This window comes from Oxyura jamaicensis, chromosome 1 (genome assembly GCF_011077185.1).
Source record: "Oxyura jamaicensis isolate SHBP4307 breed ruddy duck chromosome 1, BPBGC_Ojam_1.0, whole genome shotgun sequence".
Taxonomy (NCBI): domain Eukaryota; kingdom Metazoa; phylum Chordata; class Aves; order Anseriformes; family Anatidae; genus Oxyura; species Oxyura jamaicensis.
Window position 1 is genome coordinate 105,845,660 of NC_048893.1, and position 24,846 is coordinate 105,870,505.

At 38.6% G+C, this 24,846-nt stretch overlaps 1 protein-coding gene across 4 annotated transcripts in view; it reads right to left on the reverse strand.

Annotated features, from left to right (window-relative positions):
* Positions 1-24,846, reverse strand: part of APP (amyloid beta precursor protein) — a 211,232-nt gene that overhangs the window by 23,263 nt on the left and 163,123 nt on the right. For all 4 annotated transcript variants that reach the window (XM_035315530.1, XM_035315532.1, XM_035315531.1 and 1 more), the window contains 2 exons: positions 23,075-23,174; positions 4,939-5,160 (listed from right to left, as the gene is read on the reverse strand). In XM_035315530.1, the coding sequence (XP_035171421.1) occupies positions 4,939-5,160; positions 23,075-23,174 (322 nt within the window). The remainder of the gene's footprint in view (positions 1-4,938; positions 5,161-23,074; positions 23,175-24,846) is intronic.

The window sequence follows — 24,846 nt, forward strand, 5'->3', positions numbered from 1 at the left end:
AAGGGGACTGTCCATCTTCCTAGGAAGTCTGTGTCACTTTCTTTGTGTTACTGTGGGCTTGACAAACAGAACCTACAGGCTTGTAAGTGGCACCCATATCCTTTGTACCTAGGAGATGACTAAAATAACTCCTGCCTCTGGAAAAAAAACAGTAAACATTACAGTAGCTGCAGTCTTAAAGTGCATCTGCACATTCAACTTGCTTGCTGTTACAGAAGTGCAGTTTCCCCAGAGCTTGCTGGTCTGGTGCTGCAGAGACAAGCCATCAAACCACTTTTGTTCACAGCAGTTCAGAGTGGCACTAGCAGACTACATAATGCTTTTCCCCCATAGTGCTGTACAAAAAAACAATTCGCGTCCTTAACTAAAGACTACAATTTTGAGTATTTTCCTCTTTTAAGTCTTCTGCTAGGTTTTCCAGTACTGCTGGCACCAACCCTTATGTATGTCAGCAGTAATCTTCAGTGGAAAAGCCCGAAGTGAAGAAACAAGCAAGGTCCAACATCACCCAAATGCCCTTTGCAAAGCCCTCCTCTGTTGTCCTCCCACCACTCCCCGCTTCCTAGAGGGCTTTTATTTCCTTCTCACTTGGCACTCTGTAACCTTGTCATAGTCAGGAATTTGGCAGAGGATCATGCCAGTGGCTGTGGAGAACTGAGAGAGCAGGCTGTAGGTAGCAGTAGAAATAAGGGTAGCAGAAAGCAGAAAAGGATGAAGGAAGTTTCTGTTGAATGGTGGCATGGACCTGACCTCAGGGTAATGCAGGATTTCTGGTGTGAGGTGAAAGTATTAATAATAATAATGAGTAATTCCTGTCATCTGTGGTTTTGTTGGCAGCTTGCAGGGGAGAGGCAAACACCACCGGCACATTTCCTAACTGGCACAGAAGTGAAATGGCTTGCTCACGGTCACAAGCCAGTTTCGGGGCAAAAACCAGGAACAAAAGCTCAGAGCCTTGGGTATTCCAAAGCAGATGGTGACCCCGGGAGCCTAAGTACAGTGTGCACCATGGATCATGATACATAGACAGGTGATTTCTGGAGAGCACTGAGCTGCCACCTTTTGACTATCTGTTTCATTTTAAGACCTGCTCGCCCTTGTCCCTGCATTGATGTATGCACTAGCAGCAGTTAACGCTGAAAATCTTGTCAGTGGATTTCCTCACATCTTCCCTGCTGGAGCACACTGCCTCACAACAGCTCATACAGAAGGGAGAAGTTTAAAGCTATTACAGCTTCTATGAACAGTCAAAACTCTAAGGGGTACTGTGTATAATTACAGAAACTGCATTCATTTTGATACTCTGGAACCATCACATTTCTCTTGAATGCACTTCCCTATGCATACAAGTACAAGAATTAAGGATGCAAATGTTTTCCACACAGCCTCATGAAGCTTCATTAGTAAATATCTGCTTTTTTAAAGATACTCTAACAACGTAGGCTTCTCACAATGTACACCTCTTATCTAATACATCTCAGGAGATCAAGAGGGAATGTGACTGCTTTTTTTTGTTGTTGTTGTTTGTTTGTTTCCAAAAATAAAATACAGGTGAATCAAAAATCTCAAAAGCTGGTACAAACCAACAGGCTACGAGAGCTATGTGGTGCTCACCCGACCAAGAACAGCCTTGAACGGAGTAACTGGACAGATCATAAGGGTAACAGCACATTCTTGAAAATCTTACTTTAGGAAAAAAATACTTTGTCATTAAGGCTAGCTCTGTCTTCACGATGAAGTAAAAAGAGTAAAACATTAAACCCAGCAAATTGTTAACAAAATTAAAGGTCTTTTCCAACTTAATTGATTCTATGAAAATTCCCATGACCTTGTCAATGTTGCGGGCTTCACAGTTGTTGGGGTTTGCCCCCAGTACTGAAGGTGCATTTTTGTTGCCAAAATGCAACTTCCTGAATAGTCAAAAGTCAAACTTCCTGAAAGTTTGGTGATGCCTTCTATGGTGTCCTGTGAGCGTTCTTCATTAACCTAGACTGTATGACAACATGCTAGACGTGTGCAGCCATTGGAGTTGTGTAGTGCATTGCCTGCTGCCTTGGATACATTTCTGTGGACATTTACTGGGAAACTTATCTCAGGGAAACAAGAGAGAAAAAAAATGTTTTCCGAAACTACTGAGCTATGCTAGACTTTTAACTATTTTTTACCATATTTATCACAAAAGGCCATTTTAGTATAAACTGTTTGCATAAAACTTATCATTTTATCTAAATATGCAGTTTAGATATGGAAAATTTCAAATGGAGTTATGAAACTTTAAGATTATTTTGCAATTTATCAATCCAACATGTTAATAATATTGCTGGATGAAACCTGGGATTAGGCCATGGAATAAAACAGTCATGGAAATCAATGGCAAATTTAAGGCATTATTTGTAGTATTTTATCTTCATCACTTGTATGCAGGATACTGGATACTTTGAAAGTAAGACTTAACGGATGCATTTCCTTCCACTTTTTTCCACAGTCTCATTTTGATTCAGGCATGAACAGTTCGTTAAAAACAGGTCATGCTGCTTTGACTGTGCTGGATAGGGGGGATCCCAGTTCCTAACCCAGCTTGCTCTTGGATCTGTGAAATTCTATTTGATACTATAGGCAGAGGTACAGAGAGGGCATCTAAAGAGAAAAAGAAGGTATTGTAGAAATTATGACATTAACAACACTTATTTGACAGTGTGGTTTGGATAGATGACAGAGAAATCAAAAGGGAAACAAGAAAGACTTAGAGGGGTTTAAAGTCATCAAATGATTTCTATTTCTTACTGTGCAGACTTAAACGTTAATAATGGCTGCACTAATGAAATAGTTTGCCTGCAGTAACTTCATGATAAAACAATCCTGATATAAAACAAAACAAAAACAAAACCAATTTAAAGTCATGAAAGCTAAAAGATATCCCCACAGTAAATGTTAAGAAGTGCTGCAACAAATGATATAATGCATTAAAATACACAGGGATTTGTAATTAAACAGTATGTTATTCAAGGCAGAAGAGTTTTTGTTTCTTATTTGCTGTCATAACCATGCTCAGAACACTTGCCTAGGGACTTCAGTGTCACATTGAAGTACGTACCTTTCTTTATTAAATTCTGGGCTTAGCTTGGTTTCTGAAGGAAAAAGGGCTTGCGTGATTAAACTGTGATATGTCTGAGTGCACCTGTACACCTAGTAACTTCCGAACTTGATGACTGAAATCAGTACATTTTGAAAGCTGGGTGGACAGACTTCAAAGCTAATTTTTTCCCCCTTAAGTTTCGTGAAAGCAGGCAGTAGGCAAAGAAATGGATGCACTGTATACTGCAACTATGGGAAAAGCTGCAGTGAGAGCTGCACTGGAAAATTTCTGCAGGGGAGATGCCACCAGCTGGACCATGGCCTGCTCCTGGCAGCCAGCCTCAGCAATTGCGCTATAGCGAGTCACAGCTGACTCACTGGGAGGCTGGAGTTCAGCCTGCCAGCCTGGTCAGCAGGTTGTGCTACTTGCCAGCACCTGACGCAATCCAGCCAGCTGCTCTCAGCTGCTCTGCACGTCACTTGCCTGCAGCTGCCCTCCAGATAGGTCCAGAGTCCTTGTCACCAGCTACTTTCTTCTGGTTCTTGCTGCTGGCCAGGCCGTTTGAGTTTGGTACTCTCTCTGCTCTTTTTCTTCGGCAATACCTGCTGTGTTGACTTCCTGGAAGTATGATTTTAGCCCCACTTCTGACCAGTCTCATCTCTTCGCCTCATACTTGGTATGCTTCCATTTCACTCATAGTTGACCTTTGCTCACATCCTAGCCATGTCTTTTGCCTGGGTCTTTGGCTTCTCTGACCCCTGGGGATTACCTGTTTTGATCATAAAACTGGTTTTGACTCTGCTGGTATCAGCTGGCACTAGCGCTGGACCTGACAAACCCACGTCCACATCCCTTGTTTTGTCACTGAGCGCGTAGCTGCCCAGTCTCTCACACATCATTGTGGAGTGAGACCAAGAGGAAAGCACTACATGACAGAGAACTGTGCAAGGTGGATGCTCAAAACTTTGAGAGCAGGTATAGCCTAAGACAGTGGTTTCAGAAGATTGCATGGAAGACTTTAATGCCTGTGCATCTCAGCTACTTTGGATCCACAAAACACAGACCTGCATAAAAAAAATGTTTCTGTAGCTCCAGCCTTTATGCAACTTTTTGCAAGTTTTTGCTTTTACAGCAAAAACTTTCACTATTGAGATTAACTTAGCACTAATGAGGGTGGAGTTGAATTGGCAAAGGAAAACAAACACAAGAGGAGGAACTTGAATGACATGATCAGAGTTCCTTATGTTTCTGGTTAATTGGTTCTGGCACCTAAATGAACTACCAATTCCAGATTATGCATAAATTATTAAAATATTATGCAGCTACTTCAATAGATTAGCCCATGAGCAACATAAAGTACTCCTCAGGAAAAAAGTCATTATTTGCATTGCTGTGTACACAGAAGCATTCTGCAGCGCAGCCCAGACAACCAAAACAACCAAAAACAACCCCCCAGCCTCTCATGCTGGGACTGTACTGCATCTGTAATTATTTTCATGCCAGCAATTAAAAAACTCTTCTTTAATTAAAATACTCATTCTATCATGTCTGACAACTTATCTCCCTTAGCTCATCCTCATGTATTTTATAAGACATTCACAATTTGCAGGACTGTATTTTGATCTTTTTTTAAAGAGAAGTAAGTTAAACTCTGAAATTTATTTTGTGTCTACATTGCCCGTTTTAGCCAGGATTCTCTGTTCAATCAAAGAGACATGGTTGGCAGACCAGTTCTAAACTTAGAGTTGAGACCTCTCTCCTCCTTACATCAGAAAGATGCCAATTTTCAGTGAACATAGTTAAAGAGGAATCACAAAACTCAACTCAGCGTATTCTGTATTTTTTCCCAGTATTGCACATACCTTCATTTTCAGTATTGGCTGGAACGGAATCAACACCAAAGGGATGCCATGGCTGAAGGTCATCTAGACTGAACTCTCCATCCACTGGAAGAAGTTCAACTGTGGTCTTAGTTTCTGTCAATGAAGGCATGAGAGCATCGTTTCCATAGCTGATTCTAGGCTCGCTGATCATATTGGCCAGAACGTCGTCAGAGTAGTTTTGCTCTTTCTGAAGCAATTCATCTGCAAGGAAATGAACACAGAAGTTGTTTGAAAGAGCCTGCATTTCTGAGCACCTATTTCCAGTGTAATGAGAGTAGAAATTTACTGTTGTGAGATTCTGCTTTCTTATGATAAACATAAACGCTTGGGATCATCAAAACTCTGAACTGAGTACTGATGTTAAGCACTTCTTTTAAACATCAACCAGAACTGTTCAATACTGTTTTCTACTCATGTAACACCACAGATCACTGGGATGTGCTTCAATTTCCTTCAACTCAGCTTGTTCCCATAAGTTAACATGCCCACAGGAAGGAACATCTTTGTTAGTTCTCCTTCCTCTTAAATGCTCACTTATCCAAAGCTCATCATTGCTCTTAAATTGTAAATCACCGCAACGCTTACTGTATTAAATTGGACTTACTATAACACCGAATCTGTAAAAGCATTTGCTCTTTTAACATATGTAACTTTACTAATACTGAACTGGTTCTTTTCTGATACTCTTAAATTGTAAAAAGCATCTATAGGCAAATTGTTTTACAAGTTGCCAGGATCTAAAGCTGTGCTATATTATCTAGTTGTTTTTTTGTGTGTTTTTTTTTTTTTTTTTTTTTTTTGGACTACAGCAAGGTGAGAACAATGAAAGCACTTTCCAGTTCCATCAGATGTATAGGACAGACTGTCCAACTCAGTGTTAAAAAATAAGCTTGGGGGTTGTGTGTCCTTGATTATTCCAACTCCATTCTCACATCAAAGTTAGTCCATTCTTGATCTTCCCCTTTGTTGTCTTTTTTTTTTTTTTTTTTTTTTTTTTTCCCCACAGGGGCAATGCATTACTTGGATGCACTTTGAAGGAACTCGGTGCACACGACCACATTCAGGTAAGCAAGCAATTGCTATGAACAAGGTAAGTAATTGCTAATAATGCATCAATGTAATTAGTATGCAGGTGTTAAAGCGCTAAATAGTTCAGAATCAAAGACTGTACAGGTTACACAACTAGAGTGCTAGTACTCACACACATGTACACACATGACAGCTGACAATACAAAAGCTTTTGTTAAGACTGCCTTCTCCTTTCCCTTCATTAATGACCAACTCACTGTCACTACTTCATATCCATATCTGAAACTGGTAGCAATTCAGGGACAGGAATCACCACCCACCGACAGAGCCTTTTTGTCACTGTGAGGGGCCCTCTCATTTCCCAGTATCGTCAGTGAGAAATTGCATCTACATTTCTAAGCACACAAGAGCTTTGTATGAGCCCTCGATTAAATCTTTGGAATTTTATTTCCCTCTCAAGCTTATAGGACAGCGTACCACCATAGCAGTGAACTGCACCTATGCACTAGCCCTCAGTAAGAATCCCCACCAACTCAAGAGCATGAGAGCTGGCACTGCTTCACTGCCTTTGTCAACGCTGATATATGAGGGCTCTGCTCTGCAATGTCTCTTAAAGACCACCTCTTAGTCAGACAGCTGATGCAGTTCTCTGCTACACTTTATTTTTTAGCACACCAAAGTCAGAACATCAAAACTAAACAAAAAGTTATAACGCAAGCCCTGGGGCCAGGATAGGTCTTAAATCTTGTAAACCGATGTTTTAAAACCAATTTTCCTGTTTAAGCAGTAATTGCGTTAGTAGACAGTAAGCCAACGTTACTGCTAATGTGTACAGAAAATTCAATTCTGTCATTGAATTTTTTCATTAGAATGACTTAGTAGGACAGTACAGAAAGCCTGCAGAACACTGAGTTGTTTTTTCCCTTCATGTTCACTTTATTGAAAACAATATTATTTTATAAGACACATAATAAATCTTCAGCTCAGAAGGCAAGTTGCATTTTTTTCTCCCCACTGCATTTACACTAATCCTTTATCAAATTAAAGCGTCTCCTTGTATCAGAGGAGACACAGCCAAAGCGACTCAATACTGTGAGCAGACACTGTATCACATGACGGATGTTAATTTTTATTAGTTATGGAAGATGAGACTTTACAAAAAAAAAAGGAGCTGGGCGTAGGCAGCCTGAGTGAGAAGCTTGTTTTCCCAGTGCTGTGCAGGGGGTCACAGGCAATACCCGCTGAGCACATTACGACACCAAGCTGTGGAGGACCACAGAAAAGTGAGTAGCATCGAGTGTCTTAGCACCTGCAAGCCTTTCAGGCATCAGGGTGCAACTCGTTCCATTCCCCCTGTCCTCCCTGTCCCTAGGGGATTGTGAGGGCAGCTGCAGAGGCTGCAGCCCGTGCAGCAGTGGCACAGAGCAGTGCTGAGGTTGCTGTGCCCAAGGCACCCCTTTTCTCCAGGTGGTGCTGATCCTCCACAACTCCCTGTGCCAGAGCAACAGAGTCTGCCTGTCCTTCCTGCTCCCTCCTGCTGATGCATGCTGTGTTACCTGCAGGCAGCTCCTGCCCTTAGGAAAGGTCAGACAGTGTGCAGAGGGAAAGGCGCAGAGGGAGCGGGACCTGCCCTCAGTGATGGAGGCTCTGTACTCAAGGGGATGGCCACAGCAGGGCATAGCTGGGCCCACCAGGCTAATGGTGAGGGGCACCTGACTCGCATCACCATCCTGTGGCTACAGGCTGGGAGGGATGAGTACATAAAATCTCTCAGTGTTGCCCAACTGGGAGCAAGTTGGCACCGGTGCCTGCAGGCTCCATTGTTCCCCACTCAGCTGCAGCACACAACGCAGACACGAAGTGACCCGCACAATAGCTCAAGTGAGGCGGGCAGATATTACAATAAGCGGATTATGATTGCATTCAATTTTACAAGCAGGGAAAACAATGGCCAAAATGAATCAGCCCATCTGACACGATGAATCAGGCACTGAACTATAGTGAGAAATGAGAAGTTCCTGGCTTAGGAACTGTGCTTGAGTCCATCAGACCAAGGCATCTGTGTCTGCATTGAGTAAATGATTTGCAAACAATTGTTTCAATCTCTGAGCTGCTAAAAAAAGTTTGCCCTAGGATTTCCAGTTATCGACACTAGCTGGCAAATTCCAAGATCAATTTTTTCAGTGTTGATTTTGTTCAGAGTATTGATGTCTAGTTGAATCATCAGCTACGCTAATGGAAAGCCATACAGCCTCACTGTTACCCATCAATAAAGCATTCCCTCCCTTTCTCACAGTTGCCAATTCAATTTCCCCACCCTGCAAAAGACAATTCCCTAAATAAGCAGGGAGTACAGATGCAGCTGGAGGCTAGGATGTGCATTCAAGACTGTTCCAGGGTTTTTCTTTGTATGGTGAATGTCTTCATTATTAGGTGCTGAAAATACACAGATTCTAGGCTGCTTTTCAAAATTTCATCTCTCCTCAAACCAACAAGACAAAACCCCCCATGACAGCCTTCCTGTAATAGACTTGTTGTTGCTCAGCTCATTATCTCCTTGTAATATTGTGTTAAGTCCTGCCAGAGAAGAATAAGGAGGATGTTGAAACTTTTTTTTTGTTTTGTTTTGAGAGCCTGTGCTCAAAAGTAATCATGACTTCAGGAAAAAACCACCCTCGGCTCAAACCTCAAATCTGCCAGTAGCTCTGGATCTGGTGTGAGGGTGCACCATTGCTCTACAAACAGGAATCCCGGGATGTGCAGGAAGTCCCCTTCAGACACTCAAACGCCTCTTTCTCAGGATGAAAGAGAGCCTCAGTTCTGCTACTTCAGTGAAACACTTCTCAGACCTACCATCATCTCTGAGGAAGTTTCACTCATTCTTTGGTTCGCTGCAGGCATTTCCCCATGTGTTATTACCACTAAACAACAGCATCGAGAAAAATTGAAGTATCTTTGGTGAACTAGATACACGGGTAATACCACTACAACCTCCTTTCACGACCACTCTTATCCTGTTCTCTGGCAAAGAGAAACTGAGTGGAAACCAAAGAAGGAGCAGAAGAAAATAAAATTTGTTACAAAAGCTTCTGGTGGATGTTGGCTTGTTTGAAAGCAGCTCATTAGCAATGCCCCTAGACCATTCTTCTATTCCTATTAAATTGGCTTTGCTAAGTGCATCAAATCCTAAAAGGGGTGATGGAGTCTTACAGCAGAAAATAATAATAATAATAATAAAATTATTCTGTCACTGTAAGTTTATCTACTTTATATAGGCATACAACATTGTTTACAGTGTTGGACTCTGTCATACTTAATCCAGCCCTGTGGCATAGCTATAATGAGAGGGAGTTTAATGCAAAACATCTTTATTTGCTACTCTGGAACATGAACAATTCATTAATTATCTTTCAAATCATGATTTAGTTCATAGTTAATTATTTAAAATTTCCAAAAGTAGTTATAACATTTCTTTGCTATAGTTTCTTTTGATGGAGGGTATCTACCAGACAAAAAGCTCTGCTTTTGCTATCATGTGCAAGACTCTTGAATTTGCCTAAAAAGCAACTTTAAAATTGGCAGTTACAATTTTGTTAGTTCTAAAATCAATTTAAGGTCTTAAACCAGTTTAAAAAAGAAATGCACTCAAAACACCTCTTCTAAATACAAATTAAGACACCATCAAATTACACGCTACAGTTTCACCCCAAGGCCAAAACTCCCTTTTAAAACCACATCTACATGATAGAATACATATTGATTCAGCAAATACAGGTTTGGTAACCAACTCAAATAAACTGGTACAAGAGCAGAGTCTTATTGCCTCATAATCATCATCTTATCAGTCACCATTGAGTCTGAATTGAACATGCGGTTTTCCCCAAATTATGGTTGCTTTTGAGCATGTTCTTTCAAAATGACAAATTAAAAAGTGTCAGAAAATTCCTTATTTTTCTTGATGGCAGAAATTATGTGCCTGAGTCATAGCGATTGCTTCATTTGCATGTGCATGCATATTATCTCACACTACTTTTAAGAAAGTTTACATCATGCAAATGTTTTATGTCACAATTAGGATTACTAAGAACAATTACACAATCATTTATAATAAGGCACGTGATGAGATGTAACATGGTTAGATGCAGCTTTCAGTTGTGTACCTACTTCATGGGCTAATTCAATATGTCACAGTTCATAATCTTCAACACGGGCATGTGCCCAAAGGAGTTGCACAGATGTAATGCAGTCAGGTTTTAACTAAATTTGAATGTCTGCATCTTGTCAGCTGTATGAATCAAAACCCCCCAAACTGGTAAATATGAAAACAAGACCTCATTAAGGGCTTTGCCTTGGTGAATACTTTAAAACAAAATAAAATATTATTTACCTGAATACCTGCATTTGTATTAGAGCTCCTATATAAACTAACAATACATAGTTCTAACCAATAGTTATGCAGGTAGCATTGCCACAAACTTAATGCAAATTAACAGACATATTTCACATTCAGAAAGCAAATTTATTTCTCCATAAGTCACCTCTACTGAGACACACTCTAAATAAGGGTTTGTGTAAGCAGCTCCAAAAGGCAAAGTGAGGATGTGCACACAAATAGGGATTTGAGAGGTAACTTTTTTGGTCCAAAGTGCTGTCTGTACCTGCAGTGAATGCAAATTCTACAAAGTTAGAAAGGTATGTAAGTCACTCGTATATCCTGTGGGGTACTAACTAACATCAAGTAGGATTTTCTCCTCTGAGGTGAAAGGAAAGAATATGCCAGGAAATACAGTGGACATTTCCTCCAGCCTGTGCTCAAGTTAGAGGAAATTTCAAGTGCGTGCTTAAATTCAATCACATTGAAGTCTGCGCCTACCCAGAAAGATCTAAGCTCCACTGAATTCCAAGCATATAATTACTCTAAGGTGCCTTGCTGAATCGGATATCATAAGATTATAATGCTACATACTACTAGATGTCATAATTATGACATTATCAAGTTGCAAAACACAATTATGTGGTGTTCAGTGTTGAACTAATGCATTTCAATAGTACAAGTCAAATATAATTTAGAGAGCAATGCTGACAAGAACTTTATGGAAAGTGACCTGCCTACTTGAAGGTGTGAGTGGCTTTTTTACCTGTATGCTTTGAAGACGATGATGAAAGAAAAATGCGCTGGATCAGTTCTGTGAAGTTCTGTAAATGAACCCAACCTACAATGTTCAGATCTACATTGACAAAGGAATGCGATCCCTCCATCAGATTTAAGCTTTTTCTGTTCTGTTGGCTAGGCTAGCCTGTGAAATTACACCACGGGTCTTCTTATCTGGAAACTTTTATAGTGCAATATTTCTCTATTAGGGTGAAACTGAGACTGAAAGAGCAAGAACCATGGAAAACAGTATTTCATAGTTCTTACCTTCTGTCCTTTAGAGACACTAAGGCAAAAGTAACTGGCAGCAGTATTCTCAGACTTCAAAAATTTCTTAAGTATATGAAAATCTTTCAGTAAGTTAAAAACGCTTTTCAAGTTCTCAGAAAAAGAAACATTTTAAAGTATCATGACACAGCAGACTTAAGAATGTCTGTAACATAAAAATAATGCTTCTAAGATATTTATTTAAAAATCACAACTTTATAATTTTCATTTTTTCTATTTCTTGCTGCTTCTGCTCTTTCAGCATATATGGACTTCAATGCTTCCCAAATCACATAAGGAAAGCAACCTAAATAAGTCTCCTCTTGTAAACAGGTACATGTAATAATGTTCTAGTTAGATTTGACTTGCAGACTGTATTTCACTTAAATCATTGAAAAAAAAAAAAAAAGAAAAGGATGTTTAACTTAGATACAGATTAATTATCCTGTGGGCAGATCATGTTAAAACAAATTTTCCGGTAGAAAACAGTTTTCAAAGCATGAGAAAGCTTGGAAAATCCAATTCAGCAAAACACTTACAAGCTTGCTTTATTACTTTGTAATGATTAATTTCTATAAGAACTATTTTTTTCATTAGAGAAGGACCTCAATGCAAATTTGGTTTTGTATGTGGCTGTGTAATTTCATGGAGGTTTGAGGAGAGTTTCATGAGGTTCATGAGAATTTTCACATGACTACCTCAAGGAAGTACCAGAATCATCCATCTTCCATTTTTTTTTCCAGAGCCTGCCATAAACCTCTTGAAATTTTGCCTTCTTTTGTAAGAAGGCCAGTATGGCATTCTTTACCTTCAGTGAAAGAATACTGTAATTACTATAAGCCATTTGCTACGTAACAGCTAAATAAATTAACTGAACTATTAGCTGAAATTAAATATTGATATATGGCTAGAGGTAGCTACACATTTATAATTTTAAAAAATTATATTGCAGCCATTCATCTAACTCACGGCTGCATTTCCCCTTTAGTTAAAAGCAGAGTGTATTAAAATTTGTGGGGTAGAATAACAACAGAAGCTTGTATTATCTCTGAAAAAAAGTACTTAAGTAGAAATGAAAGTCAATGTTCCTCCCTTTCATGACTTCAAGCCTTTTTGTCCATTTCTTTTGTCTCTTTCCCTCCTGCTCACATCCTCCTCATTAAACTTAGTTAAATTAATAATCTTGTCTAAGAAATATAATTCACCATTCACAGCCTCAAAAGCTCAGGATTAATAATGCAGAAAACCCCTACTTCAATATCACAGCACTCCTTTCCTTAAAAAAAAGTTGAATAGAACGTGGTTTTTTTTTGTAAACTGAGCCCAGTGTTTTAAACACAGAGATCTCTTGGTTCTAGTATGTGAAATGTTTCTCTCTGGGTAAGATGATGGCAACCTAACATCAATTTAGACTAAACAGTACTAAAAACACCCAGGGAAAAAAATGAATTGACACTCTATCCCACGGTCAAGAACATATATTGTATATTGTCATTCTGATCCATATACGACACTGTGTTAAAAACCCCAAGTTTCAGCATTCAATAATAACCCCAGGAGTCAGCATTCAATACTCCACCCAAGTACACGTAACTACACAAGTTATAAAGCTTATAAGTGAAACTGCCCTACAAAAGCAGTTATATGAAAAACAGATAAATAATTTTATTGTCATATTTTCATAGAAAAATAATTTACTTATTTGGTATTTAATTAAGGTATTTAATTATATCAGCCTTATTTGCTGATAAAATGATGAGATTATTTGCCACCCTTATAACACATAGTAAAACTCAAAACTAGAGTGCAACCTGAAACTCCTTCCAACACCTGGAAGAAGTCAGTTACCCATTATTTTCTGTAAATACTTCTACATGCCGGAGTACAAATCCCACGAAATTTTTTGATCTGTACTGAGCTCTTCAGGCAGCTTGGAAACCACTAAATAATACATAAAAATATATAAATCCTAATATTTTCAAGTTTTTAACGATTTTTAATTTGTCGTACCTGATTCCCGTGGTCATTAGAGAACATCACAGATTTGACTCACTTGTAGTAATTTAAATCAAAATTCACCTCAGCTGAACTGTACGGCATCTCCTTCAGACAAAGTATATTTTGCTTATTTATTAACTCCCGTTCTAGCCCCTGATGGGCTAAATGTAACTTGGGTTGTCTGAGTATTCTAAAGAAACTTGTTCATTAAACAGAGCAAATATAGACATTAAGTGGGGTACGGCCTATTCTGACAGTTTTTTACAGCATTTTTTCATATCCACGATCTAATAGCAAGAAACAGAAGTGAGAAGTGAGAAGACTGGAGCCCCACCTAGCAAGAACTATTCAGAAAAACACATTTTTCAATTAAATTAGGCATATGAGAATCACACAGCAGGAGAAAGCTGTGCTGATGAAAAATTGCTTCATTTGTAATCCCATGTGCATGGGAACTGAAATGTTAGGAGATTACTGCCACGTTTCCATCAATCCAGACGTTCTGCAAAGTCACACATCCTCAGCAATTCTTTTCTCTCTCTGTCCCAGTAATGAGGACTTACCTGGTAAGAATACATCAGATACTCTTGACCATAAGAAGTACCCGTGAATTTTCACTGAGCACAACTAAAGAGGAAGTCATGCTCGAATAGAGCAAAACTGAGCACACCATTGCTGTTAGCAGTATATTTAGCCCAGCCCCTCAAGATGCCTGCCTATGGTTATGAATTTCAGACTTCAGTGTTGAAATTCCTCTGGATAACAATTCCCAAGACTTGCTTTGGGAACAGCAACTGACCCCTTAGCAGTATAAACAGAATATCAAGTACATACAGCTTTTGCAGACAGTGTAACTAGTTCTCAGTGGATAGCTGCAATCTGCTAGCACATAAGAATTAAGATGATTAATTTGCTTCTTCCGCAACTTAACACTCCCTATTAGGATTCTGATCTTAGGCGGAATTAACGCAGGATGACACAACTGTTTTTTCCAAACCAAGTAATTAGGAAAAGAAAATCCGTCATGCAACAGCATGAAGGTCTTGTTGGAGTGATTGTGCTCCTGCAATTTTGGGCTGCTTCAGCACTCATGGAGACGAACATCTGTAACCCGATTTAAGACGACAGGAAGAGGAGTTTGGCTGACCTGACTTGGTCCCCATTAATTGACAAAGGTTGGAACAGATGAGCGCAGCGAAGCTTTCATCACTCCAAACTCAGAAACCTTTTTGGATCAATCGTGGATCCTCTGCATTATGCATTTCAAATATAACTTTTGCCTTTTATAGTCACACATATCCATGAATTAAATTGCCCACACATTTTAGTCAATAAATCAAGATTTTTTTTTTCAATAACTAAGCATACTGACATTTCCATGAGTGGGCAGAGTTTCAGCAAACTAGTGCCTCTCCAGCTGAATGGAAGCTAATTCACAAAGTCAAGTTCTTCCAAGCTAACCTTCCTTTCCTCAGATTGTATTTGCTGGACTACTTCAAGATTTTTTCAGACTTGTTATCCATCTAATGAAAGAATGACATTTTAAATTTGGCACATGATGACCTAACTTATTAATCCCTTGAAGTATAATGGCAGAAGCAATTATAAAAATATCAAATTAAAAAATATTTCAGGCTAGCATACCAGAAAGGATGCAGAATAGAGAATTCAAGAAAGATCTACTGATACAGAAGAAAGTGCTGTAGCTGTTGGCTCCTGAAGTAAATCAAGACAACTTCCCCTGCTAAAGGATGAATTATTTAGAATGGAAGATTTAAATATCCACTGGAACAGTGGGCACTCTGTTGTGCCACTCCCAGAACATTTAAAAATTACTTCAGTCATAAGCTGCAAGTCAGTAATTATTATCATAAGTTCCTCTTCCAATTCGAACACCTGCATCACTAGGACAACTTTCTGAAATCTGCATCTGGAATGGAACAGTGTTTTTCAAACAAGGAAAAATATTCTCTTAATAAACTTTTGTGAGACCTTCCTACTCCCATCAATTTTCTGCAGGTGAAAAATAAGATACCCTTTATCTTTCCCTGATGACAAAACCACCCCAATCCAAAGCCTTGTGAAGCCATTAAACTCTTTCACTGTATCTGCAGACATGGAGAAAGCTGGCTCCTTTGCTGCCTTTAGTCATTTTCACAATATTTATGAGATTAAAAGAGAGCTTGTGCACAGAAAAATCAGGATTCATATCCTTCCTGAAGAACATTAGTACTCATGACCAGATACAATAGACCATTTAGCTACAAAAGATGGGGAGGATATAGTATGCTACTAATGAAAGCATTTGAGAACATCAATGTCAGTGAAGTGCATTTAGATCTATTTTAATCATTTTCTATTCTCTGCCTAATTTTCTATGACAGTTAAATAAGCTGGACAGAAAATAAGAGATGCTTAGAAGAAGAAATCTTCTGTTGGATCTGTTTCCTGGATTTTTTTCCTTTTCTCCAAAGCTGCAGCAAAGGACATATTTTACTAGCTGACAGAGCTGAGTCTCCAACCTGGAGTAATAACCGAGGCTCATCAGATCTTCCAAGCTACTGAATAGTCTGCAGAACCTACAAAGTCTCCGCAAGATACAACTGTCAGTCCAGCTGGCAACTATCTTTGCCTATTAAAATACAGCATAGTAAACGAGGACATTGGCTGATTCCCCTCCTAAACAGGATGTATCACCTTGCTCCAACAAACAGCTCAATGGTATCTTATCATCATATTTAAATCATTAGAAAAATACGTTAGACAGAGAACAAGGTGGCAAAACTGGCTTAGTAAATACCATGAGCATATGATGTTCTAGAAAGCAAACTAGCCAAATTCATCGCTAAAACCAATGTCCTTGGGTAGAAGAGGTCTTAACTGCTCATCAAGTAGTCCACCTTGTCTGTATCATGTCAGTACTTAAGCACACAAAAACACCCTAAATGATGTATAAAGCTTAACATAGAGTTCATTTGCTTTGTGGAAGAGCTCCATGCTATCTTTAGTCCATGACCCATCAATATATTTTTTTCTATAATTCTAACAAATCGCCTACTCAATGGAATGCTAAAGGGCTTCAAGGAAGATTAAAAGTAAATAATCACTGCACAGAAAATTCAAATTTTTCATAGGAAAGCTACAGCTACCAGATATGCACAAACATGTCAGATCAATTACAGGGAGAGTACAATTACAGCACAGGCATAGTCAGTGCTGGAAGTCACTCCAGGGTACCTGTGCAAAACCACATTCTTTGAAGGCTGCATTCAGCTGCTTGTTCCAGTCACATTATCCTCTTGGTCAAAGGCAGCAGAGCAGAACTGGAGGAACAGTAAGCCAATATGATACAGCGCAGATGCACTAAATGAGTAATCTGAAAAACTAGAAGGTAGGATTTACAGTACCCTTAGGTTAAGACCTGCACATAACTGTGCTACTTCCAGAAGATCTGTTTTGATTTTACTGAGAAATTTCTCTATGGTGTAGGAATGCCCATCCAGTCTGAACAGAAGAATTACTTCCAAGGAAAAACATGCCAGTTTTAAGGAGATGAGGTTGGAAACATAACACAATTTGGCAAAGATGACATTTCCTTGCGTCCAAAATCTAAGACACTCCTTCTTAAGAACTAGCCAAGTGCCTAGGGCAATTTAGAAAGCACAATTCCAGATGACAAATGTGACCTCCAGAATGGCAGAAAGTTAAAACTTAACAGGAATTGTCCAACATTCCTCAATTACAGATCTTTGTAGCTACTGCAGCTGCATATTGGATTTGTGGATGTTTACTTTTTCCTGGGTAAAAAGTTCAACTCCATTTGACTCCTTTGAGAAGACAAGAAGAAATACTAACTGGAAAGTATGGATAATTAAAACCAGAAGGGAATTGCTTCAGAAAAACAATTCTACCTCTCTAGATTCCCAGTCCTCAGAATGCTGCTCTGCCTCTTCATCTAATTGCAGACAGTGCCTCTATTTAACGACCAAGTTGACCGCTTCAGTGCCTATCTCAAGAACACTCAGAAACCACGCTTACCCTAGCAAGTATTGAAGTGGAACAAGTCAGTAAATAAAGATGACTGAGACAATCCTTACCGAATGTGAGCTAAAATACTACTGGAGACAGACTTGGAAGGTTTACATTGACTGAATTAAGGTTTGTCAACTGGTGCAAAACCCTAACTGTCCTTAGGATGAGCACCAGTGATGACAATTCATCCTTTCTCTATGCTGATTCACTAAACTTGGCCTGTTCCAGTACGGAAAAATCCTAGAGTGCTTATTCATTTACCACCCATGTTTCAGCATCACTGTTTTCCTTCAACACCAAAAAAGTAAGGCTTTGTAACCATCCTGATACATGACATGAATTGCACTAAACAACTATTCCTAGTACTTGCATCTTTAGATTTATAGGAGGACTAAAACCACTTCCCAATTTTTAACTGCAGTCTCCGTGACTAACGAGCAATTTCAAGAACCCCCTTAATATGTATGTTCTAGTGTGATGCAACAAAATTGAGTCATAAGGTAATTAATTTTTTACCGTGATATATGAACTATACCATTCCAATACCAAAGGTAAGCTTACAACATCATTTTAAAAGCTATTGGCAGATTTAACACACTTAAACTTCTCTTTATTATTCTGTTACCTCAACGTGGCAACTCTACTTCAAATAAAGGTGCAGAAATCCTAAGCATCACTTCAATTATTTTGAATATCATTTTTGAAGATGAATTTTCTCGCCCTTCAGTTAAATCTTAAGGCAGGAATTGTACAGAATTTACAGATTTACAGAAATATGAGACACCAAGAAGTCCCAACGCAGACTGAAAGACATTAGTGATTACATATTCAAATGACAACATTTTAAGGGGGGGATGAGGGCAACAATAACAAAAGAAATGGCACTAATCAGAACAGATACAGAATTTGCTTTTGTGAAGCTCTCATGGGTGTGTTTTGATTCTGCAATATAAATCCCCAAATCACAGTGGCTATCATTTTGGACTGTCAACCCATGGCAAATAGCTAATGCCCTCAAAACTTCTAAAGAAGTGTACCACAGAATGAACGGAGAACAGTGTCCTAATTCAACTCATGGCAAGAAACACAGTGAGGCTGTGGACTGACTGCAGGTCAAAATCAGCAGCTAGCAACAGGAAATCAACAATTAGTTTGAGAAGTGCCTTAAGATCAGATGTATTGATAACTATGCCCACCATGGGTAGTCCAGACTACATGCACAGATGCAGACTGACAGGTATAGGGGCCTAATGGTTAAAGGGAAAGGGTTAAAAGAAAGCTAGTCTTCAGACATCTTTAGTTTGTTGCTCCTCCTATATTTACAGCTGTCAAGCTTTTTCTAAAAATACTTTAAAAAATCTTCACAGAAAGTTGTGAACGCAATGTCAAGAGGCAACATTCTCTTGGTCAAATTTTGTTACGCTAAGGTGGAGCATACAAATACTTCAAACGGCACATGAGTCACAGCACTCTATGCATTTGAATTCAGTCAATGATCTGGAGTCTGCTTGTGTTTGTCCGCTCCTCCTGCTATATAACCTGAGCACACTGCAGAAGAACAGGATAGGTGCAGTGGAACAGAATAATGAAATAACAACAGCTCGATTTTATTTGTCAAGGGACAAATGAAATCATATTCTCTCACTTATTACTTGCTTACAACTGAATCGTTCAGGGTTAGTTATGATACTGCTGAGTAGGCGGTGCTGAATATTTCATCAGTGGTAGGCTAGAAAACATGGATTTGAGCACATCAGTTTGGAAACAGAGCAGCAAAGACAGAGTTAAAAATTCAGTTCATTGCCTACCCATTTGACTAATACACAAAGCTCTGATGTAGCTTCTCGTTCAGAAGCTGTTCCTGCTGTGCCACTCCCGGCAATAAATTGCCTTTTACATACATGGATAAGCAGGCTAATCAAATAAGGATTTAAAGCAGGATGTGCTAAAAGGAACTGCTGGTTTCTCCTAAAGTCTGCCATTGTTCTTTCTGAGGTTTTATGCATATTAAGAGTACGTGAGATTTATCAGAGGGAAAAGGTTGAGTACAAATACCAAGGCAGCCAAATAATCTGCTCACCTACAGTGTGTAAATATCTCTTCTCAGATTTTTTAGGCCACTGTCTTATTGATGGGGCATACTCCTCTTGTCTGTGAGGAACACCACTTAACACCAAGGACTACATCATTTGCAGAGGGTGACCTGGTTTGTAGCATATTTGCATTACTGTCCTTTGAGAAATCATTTGCAGCCAGAATGCCGAATGGTCTCCTACACAAGCCACCTGCACTTGTTTTCCAGTCTCCATTAGAAAAGCCATGGTCAGACAGACCTATCCAGGCAACTATTACACAGATCCTTTACCCCCTCACCCAACACGTAAGCAAGAGAGGCAGCAGTATTCTTCCTTATATGTCTTGAATTTTCTGAGACAAAACGTGCCAGTCATCCTAATGTGGCATTTGCACATTACACATTTGTCAAATGCTTAGCAGCAAAAAAAAGCCTTACTTCATGTAAGACCTGCTTTCTACTCTTCAGAGTACTGTGGGTCTTCCTACATATATCTATACACTCAAGCCATTTTCTGTTTAAGCCAACAGACACCAACAGGTGACAATTTGCAAATAAGGGCTACGAACATCTTAAGTTTTACTTTAACTTCCTGCCATGGTCTCTGCTGGAGTTCTAAAAACAATTCCAAAAGTTTTTTAAAAGGGCTGCTTTTAGTTTAGAAGCTGGATTTGGTATTTCAGATTCTTCACCTTAAAACTATGACCATAAATCTGCTTTTTCAGGTCAGGAACTTCAAAAATATCCCATATCTAAAAGGAATTCCAAATGTCCAACTGCTAGACTGCAATTCATCCAGTCATGAAGCATTAATTAACAAAACCCTGCAGGTCGCTGAAGCAGAAAATATTCTCCATGCAGTTGGCACACCCCAGGAGCAGCTCTACTTTCTGCTTCATACAATTCAACTTCATCGCCCGGGATAAAAATCTCAAAAACGATACATTAGAAGTGGGCATCTCATCTTCATACACATTTCCAATGAAAGAACCTCACTACTTCCCAGGGATGAACCTTTGATAGTTGACTGTCAGGCAGATATGTGGAAAATTTTAATTTAATACTTAGTTTGGTTTCTATTAGTAAATATATATAACATACACATTTATATACATATAAGGACCTGAGATTCAAACTTGCCAACAGCTGGTCATGGAGAAACTGTGAAATAGCAGAGTATTTCTAGCAATGAGAAAATCTAGTCAAAAGCAGTGCCTTACTTGATATTGGAGGAATTGAAACACAAACTACAAATTTACAGGAAACTACATCTTGTTGTCCTGCTGCTCACAGAACCACTTGTTACACTTGTTTAATCTAGCGATAAACTACCTTTGTCAGAGCTGTGTCTTCTAAAGCAATGATTATTCAATTCCTCAAGGTGAAAACTGTTCACGAAGAACTCTGTAGTAAAGTGTGGAACTAGAAACCAGAAGCGTAATGAACAAAGAAACTCAACTAGAAAATAAGCCATTTTAGCTAGAAGATAAGCTCTCACAGCAGCCTGAGAAAACTACTTTCAACTATTTTATATTTGATTTATCAGTTAGACATTGTGTGTCTGAGTTAGTTTTACCTATTTTCCCACTTTTTTGTTGACTTGGACTTTCTAAGTTAATAGTTCCAAAGAAGGTATTTAATGAAATATTTGTCTTTTTAATGATAGCTGTGGTATCTCTTCGGAATGTTACAAAATGAAATTTAGTACTTTACTTCTTCACAGATTCTACAGCTGCCATAGATCTCCTTTTCCATGGATTTAGGAATAGTACTGAGGCTAAGAAATTCAGTAATTTCAGAATGGATTTGAAACATGCTCAAAGCTGAAACAGTGCTCAAAGCTAGAAGGACACTGTCTTCTTTATCAGAAGGGAATAACCTCTCTGAATTTTCACTGGAAGTAAGATGTAAAATCAAGCATACAGTCACCATTACCAACAAGGAGAATGTTGATACTGGAAGAGTATCAACAGAGAAGAGATGGCTTTCTTCTCATTACTGAAAACTTTTTATCTGATATAGCCCAGATCTGATAGTGTCTTCTTTAATTTTTGCTGCCTGGTATCTCCCAGTGTAAGAATATGTTTTTCATTGCTTCGAATTTTGCAGTGCTTTGAAGAAATTTTATTATACCCAAAACCACAAAAAAAAATCAAGGTAGGGAAAAAGTATTTAAGAGATTGATAGACTCTTTCTTTGAGATATCTTAGTTTCTCTAATCTTTTTAGTACATAATATCCTACTAATTTCAGCCTGCTTCTTTCTCCTAAAAATTAGTATTACATTTGAGATTAGGAGTCAGATTTTTGTAAACCACTTAGCAGTTAGTAGACTTCTGTTGCCATGTCACCTCAAAGCCTCTGAAAATTCCCATTCCCTTTCAGTGTTTTGGAGAGAAAAGAAAATTTAGAAGTATGTCCTCAACAACAACCATTAACTTTACCAATAATAGAAGAAATCGAAACTTCAACCAAAAAAAAACAAGGGAACAGCAGTGATAGGTAAAAAAAAAAAAAAACAACAACTGACAATTGAGTATCTCCAAAGCCTAACAGTATCTCCTTTCCTACAGAAATGATACACTTTCAAATAACCAATAAGGATTTTATTTGAACAGTTCTCTGACCACAGACAGAGACTGTTGCTTGTGCCTTACAATTGTGAAGCACAGAAACACATGGTGAAGGAGAATTATTAATTCATCTATTTCTTTGTGTCCTCCTAGCCCCCTTCCCCAGCTCCATTTTCTGATCTCATCCCCAGCTTCCTAAAGCTACCTCACAAGCACAGGCACATTTGCTTAACTGTGCTTTGGGCACTGAGGAATTCATCGCTACTCTCTGTCCAGCCCCTCACGTGTCCTACACACATCCACATCCTTACTACAATGGTACAGTCTTGTTTTATAAGGAAATCAATAATTTACCAAATGAATGCATGACTGGTAGGATAATGCCAAGTTGCATTTATTAACCCCTAGTCATTACCTACATTTTTCTTGGATGCTTGTGCTGGAAACTAATTTTTCAGCTGGGGGATTTCCCAAATGACTGCATCAGATAATGTAAATGCTTACGACATCAAGTTAAATATCCAAACCCAGGAAGGATTTGCTAAAGCTACTGACTGTAAACAGCTGTTTCTATATAGCATGGAGGCACCATATGTAAATTAACATATTTCAGGGAAAATGTTATCAACAAAGGTCATATGATGATGTCACTGCATAGATTATACAGGAGTTAATGAAGTCCACGTATAATGATAATGGAACTGCATTTTAAAGAAATAGGAAGTCTCCTCTGAAAGCAAATTATGAGCAAGATATTCCATTTTGTCCCTCCGATAGTCCAGTCTCTGCTAGCCACTGTCTTAATTTAACTTTAATTTGCCTTCCAAATGTTCATTATAATTTGATTTATAATTTAAGAACACTGGCAAATTTGTTATATTAGTCAGCTGGGACAGTATATCAATAGAAATAAGATGCTGTATTTTAGCTTTTGGTGGTGATTTCTCACCACAGAAATATTTCCCTTTTTCTGTATTAACTGATTGCATACCGACTTCATCCTGGATTTCCTCAGCCACAGCAGGCACATTGTAGAGGAAGGAGAGAGACTGGTTCATGCGTTCATATATCACACGTAGATGTGTCATAACCTAAAGAAATAAAATATTTTAAGGAGGCTAATACTACTATTAGTAGTCATTATCACAAATTTTATAGGTTATATAGGTTATAACAGGAAGACAGTTTTCACTTGTACTATGTATAATACTCAGTATGTTCTATGTAGTGATATTGTCAAATCAATTGTAAAATTCACCTCTCTTACGTAGTGTGCTAGATGCTTCTCCAAAGAAACTACCTGAAATGCCGTGAGAGTAAAATAATTTAAAGCAATGATTTACATTTGCAGTGGGGTAGAGCGTGTATACCAACAGCTAATGTGGCAGAAATCTGCAGCCTCATTTACCCTTCAATAATGTGTAAATTTGGCCATAGCCATAAGCTTCTGCATGACATGCAAGCCAAGTGAGGCGCAATGATTGCCGGATCATAACGTTTTTTTTCTTTATCCTAATATTGCAAAAAGAAACAGCTACTCCCTGAAGAAAGCTTCAATTTTCTTGTTAAAAGCATTTGAAACATTTTCATCTGAAAACAAAAATATTTCCAACCAGAAGCATTACTGTGCTGTCTCATGTGATTACAACTCTACTGCCTCAGGTTCCCACACACTGCTATGTGTTGAGTCATGACATCCCATGATACACTTCCCCAGGCTACTTTCCGCAAGCATCACCTCTCTTCAGTACAAAGGGAAACTGAGGTGCATCTTGGAAGACTTAAACCACTGACAAGGGCAGTTAGGCCTAAAGAGGAAAATAGGTTGCAGACAGCAATTTCAATGAAACAATGGTATGATTCCTTCAAACTGAAATAAAGTATTCATGCCTTTCAACAAAATATCTTGGTTTCCATTTCCTACCGAAATAAAAACTCCCCAAGAATTCCTCCAGCCTACATTCCCCCAACCTTCTAACCAATTCAGGAAGCAAAGATATTATAGAATACTCACTCCTATGGCAGTACACTAAGCAATATATTGTACTTTTTGTATCTAAATGTCAGTTTCCATTCTTTACCTGTGCTGCCAAACAATACGTCGTCTGCAAAATTCCACTGGATTCTTGTTGTTAAATAATCCAATGTTTTAGAAACTAAAAAGTCATGTTAGATGCAAAAGGAAATGCTTTAACATTTACAATGTGGGAAAGCTGTCTAAGATCACTGCAGAATGAAGATGGTTATAGTGTGCATTTCTAACGCTAGCAATTTCAAGCCAGCACAATCTCAATGTACAAGTCTGGCTGAAATAGATGTTTCAGAAATTTAATATGCAAATCATGTCATTCAAAGAGGTATATGGTTTTGATTTGGCTTTTAGCTATGCCAATCAGTTCAAAAACTGTGGCTGGAACAGAGCTTCCTGTTGCATCCTGCAGAGGGAACAGAGGCAGATTCTGCAGATTACAGCACACACTTTTAACAGCTTATCCGTTGTGCCTACAATTTTAATTGCTGTTTTGAAAGCCAGCTACATCTTCAGTCTTTTTTGCTTTCTCACCCTCTATGATTTACAAAGGCAACATAAAAGCTGTTCCAAAACACAAACGTTGAGGACTGCAGTAACATTCAGCAGTTAAAATGTCATGAACTTCTGTGCACATTTTAAAAAACAGGTTAAACTCAAGTGCATTGCAGTAATCATATTTATAGACACTGTAAGTACCTCTGCAATGACTACAGAAAGGTTGGTTGCAGTCA